We start from the raw sequence: 17542 nt of genomic DNA, 5'->3' as shown, positions 1-17542 counted from the left end.
AGACTATTACCGAGCTGATGAGTAAAATGATGGGAATTCCGTGCCATCCTTGATGGTTAATCTTATTTCTGATATTATATGATAATTAATAAAAACTTACGGCTTTCTTTTTAAAGAAACCAAATTAAAATATGAACCTACTTGTTTCACTAAAAATTTGCATATTTCATACTTAAGCGTTTGTCATTTGGTATCGACTACAATGCTTGAAAAATGTGTTAAAACGTTTAATTATCTTATACTTTGTCCTGTTTCCTTTATATATTCGATATTGTATACAATATCGGTGTATAAATTGTTGCCAGTAATATATTCATTGATATAAATGGAGTCGATCACCCTAAAACTTTCCAAAAATCTACTTGTTCTTTCTTTTACAGAAAATTTACAGCGTTTCCAGTAATATCCTATAAAGGTTTTTCAAAGCTAGAACTTTTTGAGAAGCTACAGAAATCAATTTATATTTGCATAAGCGCTTGAATCGAAAGTATTTCCCACAAAATCTAATTTTTAAACCTCCTTCCCTCCATATATTAGTCTCGACTTTTTATATTACTTTTATGTTGTTGTTGCATTTTCATATCTCTGTCCTTCCAAATTTTGAGAGTCTGATAATTGATTTTTTTTCACTCCATAGAATTTTCGAGGTTCATGCAATATTGAAAAGTTGAGACATCATTCTTTTATCCTTTAGAACAGTGGTTCCCAAACTTTTTTGACCCATGGACCCCTTTTTATAGTCAAAACTTTCCCACGGACCCCCAAGTGAAAAACTGCATATGTGAACGGTATAAAAATTTAAAAAAAAAAAACATTTTGTTGAAGAACTATTTATTAAAATTATATCTTACGTTTAAAATAAAATAAAAAAAATTAATGACTTGGATGAACATGATGAGATTTTAAGAGTATTAATGTATGTCCGGCTCAATGTTCGTGAGCACTAATTTCTAATCATTTATTTATTTTATTTNTTTTTTTTTTTTTTTTTTTTTTTTTTTTTTTTTGAGATTGGGCTCATTACAGCATCGAAACTGAGAGAGAGTGAGAATGCTTTAANAAAATAAAAAAAATTAATGACTTGGATGAACATGATGAGATTTTAAGAGTATTAATGTATGTCCGGCTCAATGTTCGTGAGCACTAATTTCTAATAATTTATTTATTTTATTTTTTTTGAGATTGGGATCATTACAGCACTGAAACTGAGAGAGCAATATCCTATTCCCAAGTTTTGTTTATACAGAAAACGTTTTGCAACAAACGCAGTTTTACGATTTTAGTTTTGATTAAATTTAATTGCTCATCTTGTAGTTTCAAATTAGTTTCGTTAAGTTTGGCAAATGTACTGAAAATACATTCGCTGCAGCTTGTTTTAAGTTAGCCAGAAAACCTCGGTACCTTCCCACCATCGCCGGAGCACCGTCAGTAGCTTCAGAAATGATATTAGTCAAGGGTATAGCTTTTAATTCTGTCAATAGCGTTTCACTTTTCGCAATGCTTTCCAAACATTTAGCAAATAACAATTCTTGGTAAAATTTTTATTCTCTTACAAATCTTTCATGAGCTAAAAGTAAAAGCTGCGCTTTCTGGATAAGTGTACTCGTCAAGCTGTACATAATATTCAGATATTTTTAAGTACTCACAAGAAGAATTTTCTACGCACTGAGATATTTTGTCAATCCTTCTTTGTACATTATTATTACTCCGTGGAATTCTTTTTACAATGTTAAAAGCTGGTTTGTGCGACCCGGTGAGTATTATCGCACTTACAGCTAGTAAAATAAGTTCTTCAATAATGTGAAGGTTTCCGGACTTGCAATCATGTAATATATAGAAGCATGCGAAACTATGAGAAATATGCAGTCCATCGTCCCCTCGCTTAGATGTTGTCCCTATAAGTTGTTGCAGTGACTGTGTTTTCAGATATTTTACTTTGACTGTTTGAAAAATAGTTAAATCTTTATCTTTTTTGTCATAATGGATTTTTATCAATTGTTTATTAAGCTTGGTATGTTTCATTGAATCACTTGTTACAGTTTTATCTCATAAAAGACACAAAGGTAAAGTACAATTTCCTGGTGAAGAAATAAAGACATACTTCAAATACTCAGCACTGTATTTTCGGCGTTTTTTCTTCGACTCATTCTTACTGTTATCTCTTAAAAAGGGAACAAAAGATAAAAGAAAATTTGTATATCAACTGTTTAATTTGTAACAAACCACTGTTAATAATTATAAGCACCCACCTTTATTTATAGTTTACTTAGGAGGTACAAATCGCTATTTTATTTATCTTAATTTCCATAATAATAAAAACCAATCACAATTTTATTATTTTATATTAAACCTCACGCAGACCCCCCTGACGTTGTTCAGGGACCCCTAAATCAGTTTTTATATTTCATGGACCCCCTGAATGGTACTACGGACCCCTGGGAGTGTATATGGACCACTTTGTGAAAAACTGCTTTAGAATCTAAAGTACAGATTCATACTCTTTAAACTAGTTTTTAAAAATTTCAAGTTGTTGACTAAAAAAGAACGATTTTAACTGAGGAGAAGTTCCTACGTGCTGTAGAATCTAAGTTTGTCGACGGTTAATGATAAATGGCGATTTCTTTAGCTTTGTAACTTTTTTTTACCGGTCAGTGTAAAAAGATCCACTTTTTAATTTTACACATTTTAAATTCTGTAGTTTTACTCTATAAAAAGTCAAGAAACAGAGAAATGCTGACGACTTATTTACATAGTCGTGTATTGAAACACCATGCATAGCTTTTGGATCGATGAACACCAAAAATCTTCATGTACGCTGCCTGAAGTAAAGTAGCAGCCACCATAACTTATACAGTCACCATATTTTGTACAGCCACCACTACTAAAATATATAATTACAGATATGATACTTATAAGATATGATACTTATAAGAGTCAGTTAAGTTATTTTTACAATACAAGTTCAAAGATATTAATCTAGAATGCATAGATACAATATTTTTCAAAATAAAATTATTTATTAAATCGAACATACACTAAGCGCAAAGAGAAAATTAAAGTGAATTCAAAATAGGATTAACGAAATTGTCGCGGATAGAACTTAATTGTTTTAAAATTATTTATTTACACTGTCAAATACATGTAGATCTTATAAGAAAATAAATATATCTTCATTAAACCTACATGCATTTCATAACATCTTACTTGTTTTTCCTCGGTATGTACAACATCGAAATCAAACTTTCACCTTCTTTGCTCAATTGTAAACAAGAATCATCGATGGTCTAACTTCAAATTTGTCGAGAATAATTCAAGAAAAACATCGGATTTTGGCGTAGACTTTATACATTGAAGTTTACATTTAGCTACACCCTTTGAAGTGTGTATGTATTGATCATTATAGTAATAGATATCATTTATTTATTGTCTACTATTTTTTATTCACGTAGGAGTGTTGTTTTCTAGAGGAGAAAAATGGCAGACTGTGCGGAGATATTTTCTGACGCAATTCAGAGACAGAGGCATGACTCTCTTTAAAGAAAACACAGCAGACGCCGCCGATGAAACTGTCTGCAGCCTCGTGGAAGACCTCAGGAAGTCTTCGAAAGAGCCCATTGACATACTGAGACTTTTAGTGAATAAAAGTAATCGCATGATCCGTAGCACTTTTTTGGGAATCAACACACCCGTGACCGAGGAAGAAGTAAACATCATTCAGGAAGAATACAGACAAGTGAACCAAATTCTTCACTCGAAGAATTTGCTCTTGCATGGAACTTTCGCGAAGTAAGTCTGTACAACTTCTCTTTCTCCTGAGTATACAGCTACTTATGAATTAAGAGTTGAAACATATAAGATTCAATGCAATTTATGTATAATACGCAAACATCCTAAATAAAATTGCTCAAAGTTTCACGTACTAATTGCCAGTCTTAAAGGTTCAAAAGTCTAACCTTAAATATGCAAATCACACAGTGCAGTTGATATCACAAGTTACGAAACCAGACACAGTAATGCATTTTCACTGAACAGAAATACTTTTTTTTTTTGTAAATGACTTTAAATTAGAAGCCGTTAACCAGTAGCTTGTGAAGGACTTTTAATCGTGAATGCCAATTCTATTGAGCAAAATTACTTTCTGTAAGTGACTCTAAACTAGAGACCGTTAACCAGCAGCTTGTGACAGAATTTTAATTGTGAATACCAATTCCATCGAGCTAAAGTGAGAATGTTTCACAAATTTAAATGCATTTTGGCTACTCTGATATGAAGACATGTCTAATTTTTTTAATCATGACTTTATTTTGCACTTGCATTTTTAAGGAAAGAATTGAATGATAATTCTGATTTATCAATTATTTAGGAAATGTAAGAGAAATATCACATGTAAATAGTATTCTATTTTTCCTAATTTAGTTTTTTAAGTATTTCGCTTTAAAAAATTAGTTTCTATCATCAAATATTTTTTTATGTTAAAAAAAAACATACATATTTCTTTAAATTACAAAATTTTACCTAAAATTCAAGATTGTGAAAGAAGAAGGCTCTTAACGGTGTTTCATTTCTACGAATTCGTTTTCAGGTACTTTATCGCACCGTACCTGCATTTCTACAAAGAGGCGATGAAACTCCACAGCAAGGTGAAGAGTAGATTTCAAAAAATGATTGATGACCACCGACGGACATACGATGAAGATAACATTCGGGACATCATCGACGCATACATCCACGAGAAAAATTTGAGAAAATCTAAAGGAGACAAAACGTATCAATACTTCACAGGTAACGATTTTAGAACTCCGATAACATTGTTTTTGAAAGGAAAATGCATATCTCCCGTGTAAAAATATATAATTAACATCTGTGGTGTATACAATTTGGTCAAAATTGTCGGGACAAAAGCAAAAAAAGTGAACCTGCATCACATTGTGGGAGTGTTTTTCATGGTTTGACTTCGGTCCCACTTCTGTGATCGGAAATATGAAGTCTGAGATGAATGTAGACATTCTGAACAAAGCTGCTTTTCTAACTCTTCAGCAAAATTTTGGGATAGACCACCGTTTCTCTTCCAGTAAAGTAACTGCTCCAATCGAAAATCGAGACTTACGTAGCTAGGATTTGAAGAAATAGATTTGCTCTCTAAATGTTCCCACTGCAAGTCCCACGTAGTCATTCAAATGAACCATATTCACTACCGGTCACTCATTTCAGCTGGAAGTAAATTTCTGTATCCACCATTCAAAAACCTGCTTCCCTAGACATGAGCAGGCTGTGATAGATGCAAAAAAGGGTCCACCCTCGGACTTTCAGTAGTCTGTACCAGTGGGAGTACGGATACTTCTGTCTAGACAGTGTAGAACTTGGAGCTGAACGGAATACAGCACATTCAAGCATTTATGCTTTTTATTATTTCGTTTATTTGCAGANATAACAAATATTTCGGACATTCACCGTAGCATACATATATATATATATATATATATATATATATATATATAGTAGCCAATGAAATAATCATATTTTTTATGTTATTACGGAGGTGTACCAATTCTTTTTAAATGTTTGTGACAACAGAGCTAACAAACAAAAATTCTCTGTTATTATTTGTTTCTCAAATGTGTGCTTCGATTCTTTTAGTATTTGCATTGAATACAATTTTTATTTAATAATTAAAATGATCTGTTGATTTCTAGACGAAACTTTGTCTAGACGAAACTTTGGTGAGCAATCTCTTACAGTTCGTTGGAGATGGAGTTGTGAATGTTGCAACTTTTGTGACATTCATGCTCATGGCACTGTTGGACCACCCCGAGGAGCAGGAGAAGATCTACAAGGAACTGGTGGAGGTGTGTGGAGAGGACAGGAATCCAACCATGGCTGATAAAAGCAAACTCAGATACTTCAACGCATTCCTTCTCGAGGCTCAGCGATTGGCTAATTTCGTTCCTCTTTTTCCAAGTCTTGAATGCACGAGTAAGCTCAAAAACGTCATTAAAACCAAGATAATTCTTTTTTCGTACACTGACCACTCGAATACCAGGATCGTATTATCGTACTTATTTCTTATCGTAATTAACTATGAGATATAATTTTTCCGAATGAAGTAAGGTTTAGGTAGGTAGGTACTTTATTTACTTCTCACTAGAGCTGCACAATGAACTATTGGCGACGGATTGGGAAGCCTCCCCAAGGATGATCCGAAGACATGCCATCGCAATTTTGATCCTCTGCAGAGGGGGTGGCTATTCTGCTTTGGCAGCCCGACAACCTTCGAAGTGGAGCACTTTACGGCCGAAAACTTCAACGAGGTCTGCGCAACCTCGACCATATGCAGGTTAATCAAAGTGGTCACCCACCCGCTTGCTGACCGCATCCAGTGATGTTTGACTTCAATGTTTACTGGGAACCGTTTCTTCGCGATAAGTATATTATAAAGTAAAAGTATTTTATTTTTGTTTTAAAGAAAAAACATTCACTAATCAAAAATACTTTGCAATGTAGAAACAAGAGATATTACTTATTTGATTTGCATTATAGAAAGCGTAAAAAATAATTTTAAACTCTTTCGATAGATTGCTTTTTATTATTAAAGTAATGATACAATTACTACAGCAATATTTCAATGTAGGACGGAAAAAGTAAAATATTGAATTCTTTAGATTTGTTCATTTGTGAGTTTTTAGTTTTACTGATTTATAAAACTGAGTTTACCATAAGCTTTGAAAATTAAATTATTAAAGATCGGATGTCAAACGGATCAAAGTAATATAATTGATTTTCTAAAAGAATATAAAAGATAATCTTCAAAAAATAAAAACTCAAATGTTTCAAAAACGCAACAGAGATTATTAATAAATGAAATGAAGAGCAGAGGTTCAAGTTTTGAGCCCAGAGCTACGCCGGAACTATAGGTAAACTTTATAGAAATAGCATTCCTAAAATACACATATAAAGATCTATTACATAAATAAGAAAATAACCATTCAACCATACTTTCACTAAAACCAAGCGCTACTACCTTATTTAGCGAAATACCAAAATCAAACGAGTAAAAAGCTTTAGCAAGGTTTGTACATGAAGCTGGGATCTATTTTTATCCCCTTAACGATTGGTTAATTTTCACGAAAACGGTCATAAAAGTGCCAATTTTTTTCTTCCTTCACAAGTAAACGTATTTTATTAGAGCTGACATCTAGTTTAAAATAAACTAATTATCTGAAATTGCCTTAAAAATTTCCTGGTACTGCCATCAGGTGTGTGAAATGAGAAATAAAATGTTTTCCGGGCAAAAGAAATGAATTAGTTTTACTCCTATTGGCGCGTTACTACTGAACACTCCGGCCTGGAAATATCACGGGAGCGAGAAATAGAGGGCGAAACCTCATCCCGTCATTTTCACGGGAGTGAGACCTCATCCCGTCATTTTCATGGGAGCGAGACTTCATCCCGTCATTTTCACGGGAGCGAGAAGGAAGGGGTTGAAAACAAATATAATTTTACTATTTATACAAAGCAAATTTGCAACCGTGGATCAGCAAACAGGACTCTCACAGGTCAGGGAGAACAGGGAAAACCTGGAATTGTCAGGGAATTTTATTTTATCTCTAAAAATCAGTTAGTAGTCAATTAGGGAAAGTGGCAATTAAAAAAAAATTAATAAATAAAAAAAAAGAACTAGAAAATTACTATATCATACCTGAAAAAAAACAGTCTTTGAATTGTAAGTAACAGTAATAAGTTATTGATATATGAGATAAATATATATAATTCTACCATCCACATTACAACTATTTTATAAAATTTCGCTTTTTAGTGAAACTTTTCCACTCCTATTCTAATGTGTGTTTTTGCTCTCAAAATCTAATATTTAGCATTACAAATAAAAAAATTAGATGAGAAAGATAAAATGTGGTATGGATTTTTATTGAAGTATTTCATATAATTTTAAAGGCTATAGACCTAATTGGTTACATTATAACCACATTGTTTATAATATAACCACTGTCATATTATATACTACCAGCGGGTGACCGAGCTCAGCTCGGAGAAAACAGGTATCGAAGCTAACTCGAAGATTTAAATTTTGAATTGTGATTTATCAAAACAATACATGCCATAAGAAAATTTGTGAAACCATTGGTGAAAAGATAACCGGTTAAAGTGCACCAGTGTAAACTATCTAAACAAAGTTAGAGTTTGGAAAGGGAACTATTCTATACAAAGGTAAAGTTTGAAAAGTCATAGGAAATAAAATGTAATTGATAACAAAAAATTATACAATTAAAGACACTGTTCACAACGAATTCGTAAATTTGCTTCCGTTCATCCGCTTCTTGAAAATTCTTGTCCAGGAAAAGGCGTCGATGAGAGAGGTATTGTCGAGCATAAAAGACGATGTAAACTCCACAGGAAGACGCTTCATCTTGGTGGTTGTAAGCGTTGCGAGGTTTCACGATGCATCCTTTCAGCTTTTCATTCGTGACAACGGTATTCAAAACGTGTTGCAGTATTTTTCTCAAAACAGCATCGATGGGCAGCGGGTTGTCGACTGGATCGCNTCATTGGACTTTGTCCAGACATATGCTCAGAAGTCATTGGGATATCCTATGTTAATTGCTCCATTCACAAATTACTATAATCTAAGCAAAAGCATCTCACTCTTATCCTCATATCAATTTCTCATTTGATTTTGACCAGATATGGGTACAGAAGTTTCTTGGATATCTTTTGTTCAATTCTTTTTGCAATGGCTTTAGTATGGACACTGTAATGAATTTTTTCGTCAAATTCCATACAAACACGGAAAAAACTGTAATCAATGGAAAAGTTTTTGAAGAGCAGCAATGTAAAAAAAAATGGTAGTTTTTCCTAGCTAGACGCAGTCCATGGATGGTTTACCATGCAAAGCTTATCGCAGATGGCGCTAGTAGTCGCAAATTCGTCGTAAAACCTCCGGGTTACTACTTGCGACTGAAGTTTACGTTTAAGCTTGAAAAAACGCACCATCCAATATTATTATGCTTTTAGGGCTTTCAACATAAGATGTTCTTTTAATCTTACTTGAAACGAAACAAACAACAAATGATTTCGAACCACTCTGCAAGCGTGATATGATACTACCCAAAAAAAAGCAATTGGTGCTATATTACACAAATGTAGCCAAATGAGTTCTAACACTCAGAACATAACTAACCTTTCACTTTATTTATGCTGTGATATTAATTTTGCTGTATTTGTTTCAAGCTCTCGACCTGTTAGAATTTATAAATTACTGAAAACTCTTTTGAATGGTAAAATGACGTTTAAATTTAAACACAAATAAAAATAATGAAACTTCCTAGAATATGAAACCTGTTCACACATCGCCTCGCACGCATACCATAAGCGGGGGGATACACCGGAAGTTTTCTAAATTTCTTCCGGTTTCAGGAAGCCATTGTTTACATTCAGTCAACCATCCATAAATGATATAACATTTTTCCAATTTTTGTTATTTCCTCCTCTTCTTCGTTACAAAAAAATGTCACAACCTCTACTCCCCCTTGTCACATGCTACACTCGATTAAATAAACATATTCTTGCAGCTGAGAATCACAGCAAAGCATTATTGATCATGTTCCGAATTTTATTTTTTTGAACTTCTACTATGTGTTTTAATGTTTGGTGGGAACACAACAAAAATAATGACTGTATGTGAGCTTTTTTGACTGAAAAAAAACTGAAATAAATAATATAAAAGTATGCTGATTTTAAATACATTTATTATAACCTAAATGTATATTGTAAAGCCTTTGTTACCATTTCCCTCCCTAACGACACAAATTGTTACTCCTCTCAACCCTCCTCGCGCTTTGACATCATTTGTGGATAGCTACTTAGTAGCGCCATTTGTTGACGACCTTTATACATAAATACGCAACTTAGAAAAAATAAGTTTATTCAAACCTAAGCTCCAGCAAACTGTACTTTTCTCCATTTTTCTTATATTGTTTTTCTGATCGACTGAGATTTTGTGTGTATAAAATTAATATACTTGTTTCCATTCCAGGTAAAAGAGTGTGCCTCGGTGAAGGCTTTGTTCTGATGCAAACGTTCGTGTATTTGGCAGCCATAATCAAAAACTTCAAAATATCGTATCAAGAGCCAAAGACATATTTTGAAGTAGTGACGTCTCGAAAGCTCAAAATATGCGTCACGCCCAGGAAGTAATAACGAAGCTGCAACACAGAATGGAGCATTTGCTCTGAGTTTTTACATCTTTATCAACATGAATCTGCTTCTAGAATCTTTATATCTGATGAAGAACTCAATTATAAATAAAAATTTTTGGTTTGTACATCACATACTCGTTGAATAATCTTAGAAAATAGTCGCTGAAATTTTGCCGTTCAATGCGCTGATTGAAAACTCCCCCGTATTTTTGCACTGCCTGAATATTTAGGCTTATTGGAATGAGCCCACATAACTTTAGGCTAATAATAAAATATATCATTCATTTCTCATTAGTTTTTAGTTCAGTTTCTGAGCAGTTTCTAGTAAGCCCAGAATGACCTTATTGTTTATGGCCTTATTCTAAGTTTATTGGATGTGATATAACACCCCAAACACACGAGGCCTAATATTGGGCGCGTAATGTCAAAAAAGCAGCACAAAAAGATTTTTTTTTTTACATTAAGTTTTTCTAGTTCTACTTGAAGCAAGCAGAGTCAAACGAAAAGACAACTCCGATTCAGAAAGGAATTCAGACGAGTGATGATTGGCTTTTGCATCAATGGTTATTTTTCGCCTATCCTCACAAGGAATAATTCTTAACTTTAGGAATGGGTAAATTAGAGTAGGCTTTTTCAAGCTTGTGACGTCAAAAGACGGCTCTCATGAGCCAGCTTTATGTCCTCGTGTGAATGGTGTGTAAGAAAATTCAGTCTGTTCTTCATCTAATTAGAATTTCATAAATTCATTTTCTTATCCGCCTAAAAGCACATAAATTGATTGTTGCAAGCTTGAAAATATCCAGAAAGTTGTAAAGAAATATTGAAAAAAATTCCATTTCACGTAGTGCATTACCAAATGCTGATGTGATTTGCAAAGAGCCGAATGTGCGCATCCTTTTAGTACAAACTACTTATCGAAGAATTTTGATAAGTATATAGCGTCATGTAAAATACATTATGCTCATCAATATAGTAAAATGCGACATCCATTTTTTTTATAAACAAGGTACAAATATTTAAGTTGTAACGTTTATTTTCGTATCAATAACTCTCCCATAAATAGATTGCACCATCTCATTCTCCTACTGAAGAGCGAAGCAACCTTAATTATCAGTATTTACAGTTCACAATGCACTCTTGCCTTGGCTACCACTAGCCACAGATATCACCCCATGTGATTTTCCCCTGGGAGAGTTCATAAAAAATCGAGTATATGTGCTTCTAGGTCCAGCGATCATAACTTATTTGAAATCCCCCATAAAACCTGCTATGGCTAGCATCGATACAGATATGCTGCACAGAGTTAGACAGGAACTACTTTTAAGACTTAATGTACCCCGTATAACAAAAGGAGCGTATTCCGAACATTTGTGAACGAGTATATTGCTTTTATTACCTCTGCATGCACTGTATTTGAATACATTTATTACATGCTGCGTAGTGTAGCTATGAAATTGAGACATTCATTTTGACTTACCTTGTATTTTGAATGAAACATGTATTAGAAGAAACAAGTGTGAGTCTGAAAAGTGGAATATAATTCGTACGAATATACAAATATCTGTTCATAAAAAATGTCTAACGATAAATTAGCATGTTTGTAAATGATTATCGAACTGATTTCAAAGCTTTCAATTTATGTGACAGCAATTTTATTTAGAATATTTTCGAAAAGGAGATAGAATGTTTAAATAAGACTTTCAGACCAGAAACGGGATCCATAATGCCTAAGTAAGGAAGGTGACAGATAAAAAAAACTGTAAGTTCACCTTCATCATGCTCTAAAAATTGTTTTTATAAACAGTATCAATAAAGTTTTTATATCAGTTTGAAAAATAATTTTTTTTGAAAAGAAATTTGTGATTTCTTTTTAACATCCTATGAAGTTACTAAAAACTTTTTAAGTTTGTTCTTACATGGAAATACAAACTTAAACTTCCAGGAGAAGGACTACAGTTTTAAAAATTTCAGTACAGCGGTCGAGGGTTTGTACTCCGTTGGTTAAATTCTACTTCTTTCGTTGTCTCTAAAACTATTTAAAGGAATCTAAAACATTTGACATATATTTATTTAAAAACTAATTTATCGAAAGATAATTCCGCGTAAAGAATTTTTCAGAATAATACATCATGAATTTCCGATATTTGTAACTATATATATAAAAATCTAATGATGGTGTCGCAGTTTTCCATTTTTATCGATACATTTTTACTGATCGTAAAATNACATATATTTATTTAAAAACTAATTTATCGAAAGATAATTCCGCGTAAAAAATTATTCAGAATAATACATCATGAATTTCCGATATTTGTAACTATGTATATAAAAATCTAATGATGGTGTCGCAGTTTTCCATTTTTATCGATACATTTTTACTGATCGTAAAATCACAGGGTAGTGTCCAGTTTTCGAATATTAATTTACAGATTTTTTTAGTTGATTATTTAGTTTTTTTATCAGCATAAAATGCATGAAGGTATTGATTTCCAGTAAAATATTTTTGTATCTCAAATTTAAAGGAATTTATCCATAATGTCTATTTCTCTTATTTTACTCTGTTATCATTGCGCATTTGATTTTTTTTTCTCTTCATTAAGAGTTTCAAACTAAAAGAGTTGTTTCTTTATTATAACGTAATTTTCCAATATTACCTCATTACGCTGCATTTTAGGACAAGCTTATTTGAATAGGTGTCTAAACTTATTAATTTAACAATTATTATTTTTTGGTGTAAATTACATTTGCTATTATAAATTACCGTTAAAGAGATTCCTTAAATGATTTAGATTTTAACAGCTTCATGCGCAATGTGATGCATGCACGAATTGTATGTAATATATCAGCAAGTATGATAAAGGAAAATATTATTCATTCATGTGCATTCACTAAATTTGTAATTATATAGGTTAATATAATAATAGAGGAAATAGAATCATACGAGACTGCTACCCGAATTTGACTGAAACATTTTTGGACGCAGGAAATGGACAAGCGTTATCAAACAGAATTCTTTATAGTAAACAAATTTAAAGTGAATAACTTCAACTTTCGTAGAAAAAACTATTCGATGCTTTAAAAAAAAAAAAAAAAAAAAAAAAAAAAAAAAAAAACATTTTTAGCAAAGCAATCATCGAGGAAGGTGAATTTAACGGGAATGGCTTCAATTTTAATAGAAAAAACAATTCTATGCTAAAAAAACAAAAAAACAAAAACATTTCTAGCAAAGCCATCATCGAGGAAGGTGAATTTAAAGGGAAGGACTTCAACTTAAATAGAAAAAACTATTCTTAATTAGTTTTAAACAGCATATTAACCACATGTTTTTCGCCGTCTAGCTGTTGCTCACGGCCTTGACCGGATGGAAATGCTTAGAATATAATTTTAACCATTTTCAACACGGAGTAACGAACATTCCGGTAAAATTACCATGCCATATGGTACTGACATTTCTGTTTAAGAAAAAAAAAATGAGAAAAAAAAAACATAATTCGTGCTAAGAAAACCAAATTGTACGGTATTTAAGCCATTTCATTGGTAATTTTTTTTTCCGGTCATAGAGTATGGTAACAGTTTACCGGAAGTAGTAGTTTTCAAAATTATAGTTCTTATTACTACATATTTCGCAAACGATGCATAAATGAAAAGTCAATTTAACTAAATAAATGATTTTAATGTCGTGCTTTGAGATATCACATTGTAAAAATTGCCAAGTTTTAGCACAATTGTAAAATTTTATAAAACCATATTTTATTGTTTTTACCAAAATAATTACCTAAGCTCATCGATAAAAATTACTGAGCTGCTTTGTGCTCCTATAGAGCCAGAAACGCGGTAAATTATACCATATTCGCATAGTTTTGACCATTCTTCTTTTCTCAGTAAAAAGATGTCCGCGATATTGTCAAAATTCTCTATGTATTGTATATTAATAAATAATTTAAAATCTTTCCAGCAACCTGTCGTGTTACACAAATCACAGTAAGTATGAGTTCGGGACACTTCATCTTAGTTGTCAGCATGAGTATTGCAATAAGATAGAAAACTTATCCCACATTACGCACGGCATTGCCCCTCACGCGATTCATAACTTGGTTGGTGTCGTGACACGGACAGAAAATAATTTTACATGTGATCAAAAGGTCCTATATACAACATCTGCAATTTGAAGGCAATTTTCTTCACATAAGTCCACCCACGGATTGTCACTTGCTGCAATTGCGCCAGTATAGCGGGTCAGTTGAAAAGATGCATGGGGGTTAGCTCTATGTCTGGACAATTTTTGCAGAGGCAGTAAGTCCTCGTTCCATCACCATGAATCTTCATCCACCTAAAGTGTCCTGTCCGGAGTCTTGTTAGTGTGTTGGTGAGAGTTCTATTGATACTGATTTCAGGTATTTGGTGTTTGATTTCAATTTTCCTATCATTGAATTTTGCCTTAGTCGCTGAATTGATATCGCTGAGAGTGACATAACGTAAGTATCATACACACACACACACACACACACACACACACACATATATATNAAAAGTTTTAATGCTTTTATTAATACAAAAGCATTTTTATAACTTTTGTATTACATATATATATACACGGAGAGAGAGATGAAAATTCACCCATGAAAAGTTATTCTGACTACCAGTTAGCGGGGAAAGAGAAGTGCGCTACAATAGTGATTGGTATTTCCCAGACGTTACGGTATGGGCAGGCATCATATGCTTGTCTATTTAGGGGTGTGGTTGGTTCAGACTCTCTGTTTATGGGCAAAAATGTGCGGCCACCCAGGAGCGCTGAGGCATCGGACGCACTAGAAAGCAAAGATATTGACTGTATATCTCAAAGCGTGACATAAAATCCAGTTATTTGGCTGAATGTACTTTTTATTTATGTATTTTTTGCGAAATGTGTGGAAATAAGAACTTTAATTTTGAAAGCTGCAACTTCCGGTAAACTGTTACCATATCGTGTGAAGTTAAAAAATTTACCCATAAAATAGCTTAAATTCTGCATAATTTGGTTTTATTAGCAAGAATTATGTTTCTTGTTTATTAAAAAAAAAATTAAAAAAATAATAAAATAAAATAAAACAGAAATGTTAATATCACACACTATCATAGTTTAGCAGGAATTTTTTTTTAATCCGCATTATAAATGGTTAAAATTATATTCCAAGTATTTCCATACGGACAATGCCGTGAACTACAGCTAGACTGTGAAAAACATGTGGTTAATATGCTGTTTAAAACTAATTGAGATGCAAGGATTGAAGGAGGGGTTGAAGAATTACCTAGAATATTTAAATACAGTTGTACTGTTGCATTCATAATATGCACGATTATTTTGTATGGTGATCAAGCTGGTCATGAAAGGTGGATAGTTTTCATTTCTCTGTATTTTTATCAATGGCGAGTATGTATATGAAATGCTAAGCCAACAAACCCAAATAATTCAAACATATTGTTGTATTTATTTGCTGATTGTAGAAAATATCAATGTCATTTCTTATTTATAATTTTGTTTTTATTTAACTATTATATTAATTTAGTATAAGTTTTCAGAAATTAGATTTTGAGTTTGCATCTCCCTCTCCTAAGTGGACACTTCTTCAACAAAATTCTGCGCAAAAGTAAAATATATCGAGCCCAAAGCCAGTTATTTCAGCTTCAGTAATACCTTATGGAACTTTTGAATTTCCAAAACTGCAATTACTTTCATGAATAGTTTCAACATTACTTAAAATTTGAATCGGATAGTGTCGAACATAAATGAATGTTACCCAGCACTGGAAAATGGGTCGATGGGATCTTCAGGCTAAAAACCAGTAATGAGTTCCGGGAATTGAAATATGGCTGTGTACCCGGCATATCTCTATTTTTATTATAATCCCTCCGTGTGAGCAGTCTTTTTATTCAGTATTCAGATTTTAAAGACCGATCGCAATTTTCGTGAGTCAAAAAATGTTTGCACACAATTATGAGACTCTTTCCTCCAAACATAATTCGACAAAAAAATATCTTTTAGCAATTATATAGTTTAATCATTGTATATTGAATTAACGCGTGAAGTAATTTTTACATACTTTGAAAATATATCATGATTATAAAAATTATAAAATTGAATCGATTGAATAATTCATGAGCAATACATTTTTTAAAACATGCTCTTATACTTCTATTAGCTATTGAACTATTTGCCCGATTTCGTTCACGTTTTAAATTTTATCATTCAAAATGACATTAAGAAGATTACAAAGCTTTTTAATCATTGGAATTTGGAGTTTCTTCGGTTATTGTTATGATAATATGTGGCTTAAAGCTACTGCTCATCATCCTCGATAATTGCTTAATTAGAAATGCTGTCTTTTAGCATAAAATAGTTTTTTCTACGTAAGTTTTAGTTGTTTACTTTTAATTTGATTACTATAAGGAATTCCGTTTGATTACGCTTGTAACCTCATTTCCTACGTCCAAAAATTATTAAATAGTATGAAAGATCTCGTATGATTCCTCATTGTATTAAGATCTATAAGTGAACATAAATAATTACAAATTTGGTGAACCGTTATTTAATATTTTCCCTTACCATGCAAGCTGATGTATTAAATACAATTTGTGCATGCATCACATTATGCAAGAAGATGATCGTTAAAATCCAAATCAGTTAACGAATCTCTTCAACGTTAATTTATAGTAAACAAATGTAATTTACATCAACAACAAAAAAAAAATAATAATTGTTAAGCGGTAAATAAGTTCAGACACACCTATTCAAATAAGCTTATCTTAAAATGCAGCGTAATGAGGTAATATTGGAAAATTACGTTATAATAAAGAAACAACTCTTTTAGTTTGAAACTCTTAATGAAGAGAAAAAAAAATCAAATGCGCAATGATAACAGAGTAAAATAAGAGAAATAGACATTATGGATAAATTCCTTTAAATTTGAGATACAAAAATATTTTACTGGAAATCAATACCTTCATGCATTTTATGCTGATAAAAAAACTAAATAATCAACTAAAAAAATCTGTAAATTAATATTCGAAAACTGGACACTACCCTGTGATTTTACGATCAGTAAAAATGTATCGATAAAAATGGAAAACTGCGACACCATCATTAGATTTTTATATACATAGTTACAAATATCGGAAATTCATGATGTATTATTCTGAATAATTTTTTACGCGGAATTATCTTTCGATAAATTAGTTTTTAAATAAATATATGTTAAATGTTTTAGATTCCTTTAAATAGTTTTAGAGACAACGAAAGAAGTAGAATTTAATCAACGGAGTACAAACCCTCGACCGCTGTACTGAAATTTTTA

The 17542-nt window shown here is 32.2% G+C and overlaps 1 protein-coding gene across 4 annotated transcripts in view; it reads left to right on the top strand.

Annotated features, from left to right (window-relative positions):
- LOC107443487 (cytochrome P450 2J2) overlaps positions 1 to 10341 on the top strand; it is a 43720-nt gene extending 33379 nt beyond the window's left edge. Inside the window, exons 3-6 of one of the 4 annotated variants that reach the window (XM_043050099.2) lie at positions 3450 to 3786; positions 4583 to 4782; positions 5710 to 6114; positions 10049 to 10341. In XM_043050099.2, the coding sequence (XP_042906033.1) occupies positions 3450 to 3786; positions 4583 to 4782; positions 5710 to 6089 (917 nt within the window). In that variant the 3' untranslated portion in view covers positions 6090 to 6114; positions 10049 to 10341. Of the gene's footprint in view, positions 1 to 3449; positions 3787 to 4582; positions 4783 to 5709; positions 6270 to 10048 lie in introns of those variants that run through there. The other 3 variants (XM_043050102.2, XM_043050100.2, XM_043050098.2) reach the window with 3 other exon arrangements.
- The last annotated feature ends 7201 nt before the right edge of the window (positions 10342 to 17542 follow it).

Source organism: Parasteatoda tepidariorum, chromosome 3, assembly GCF_043381705.1.
Source record: "Parasteatoda tepidariorum isolate YZ-2023 chromosome 3, CAS_Ptep_4.0, whole genome shotgun sequence".
Classification (NCBI taxonomy): Eukaryota; Metazoa; Arthropoda; class Arachnida; order Araneae; family Theridiidae; genus Parasteatoda; species Parasteatoda tepidariorum.
The sequence above is the reverse complement of the archived record's forward strand: the minus strand, read 5'-3'. Positions and strand labels throughout refer to the sequence as shown.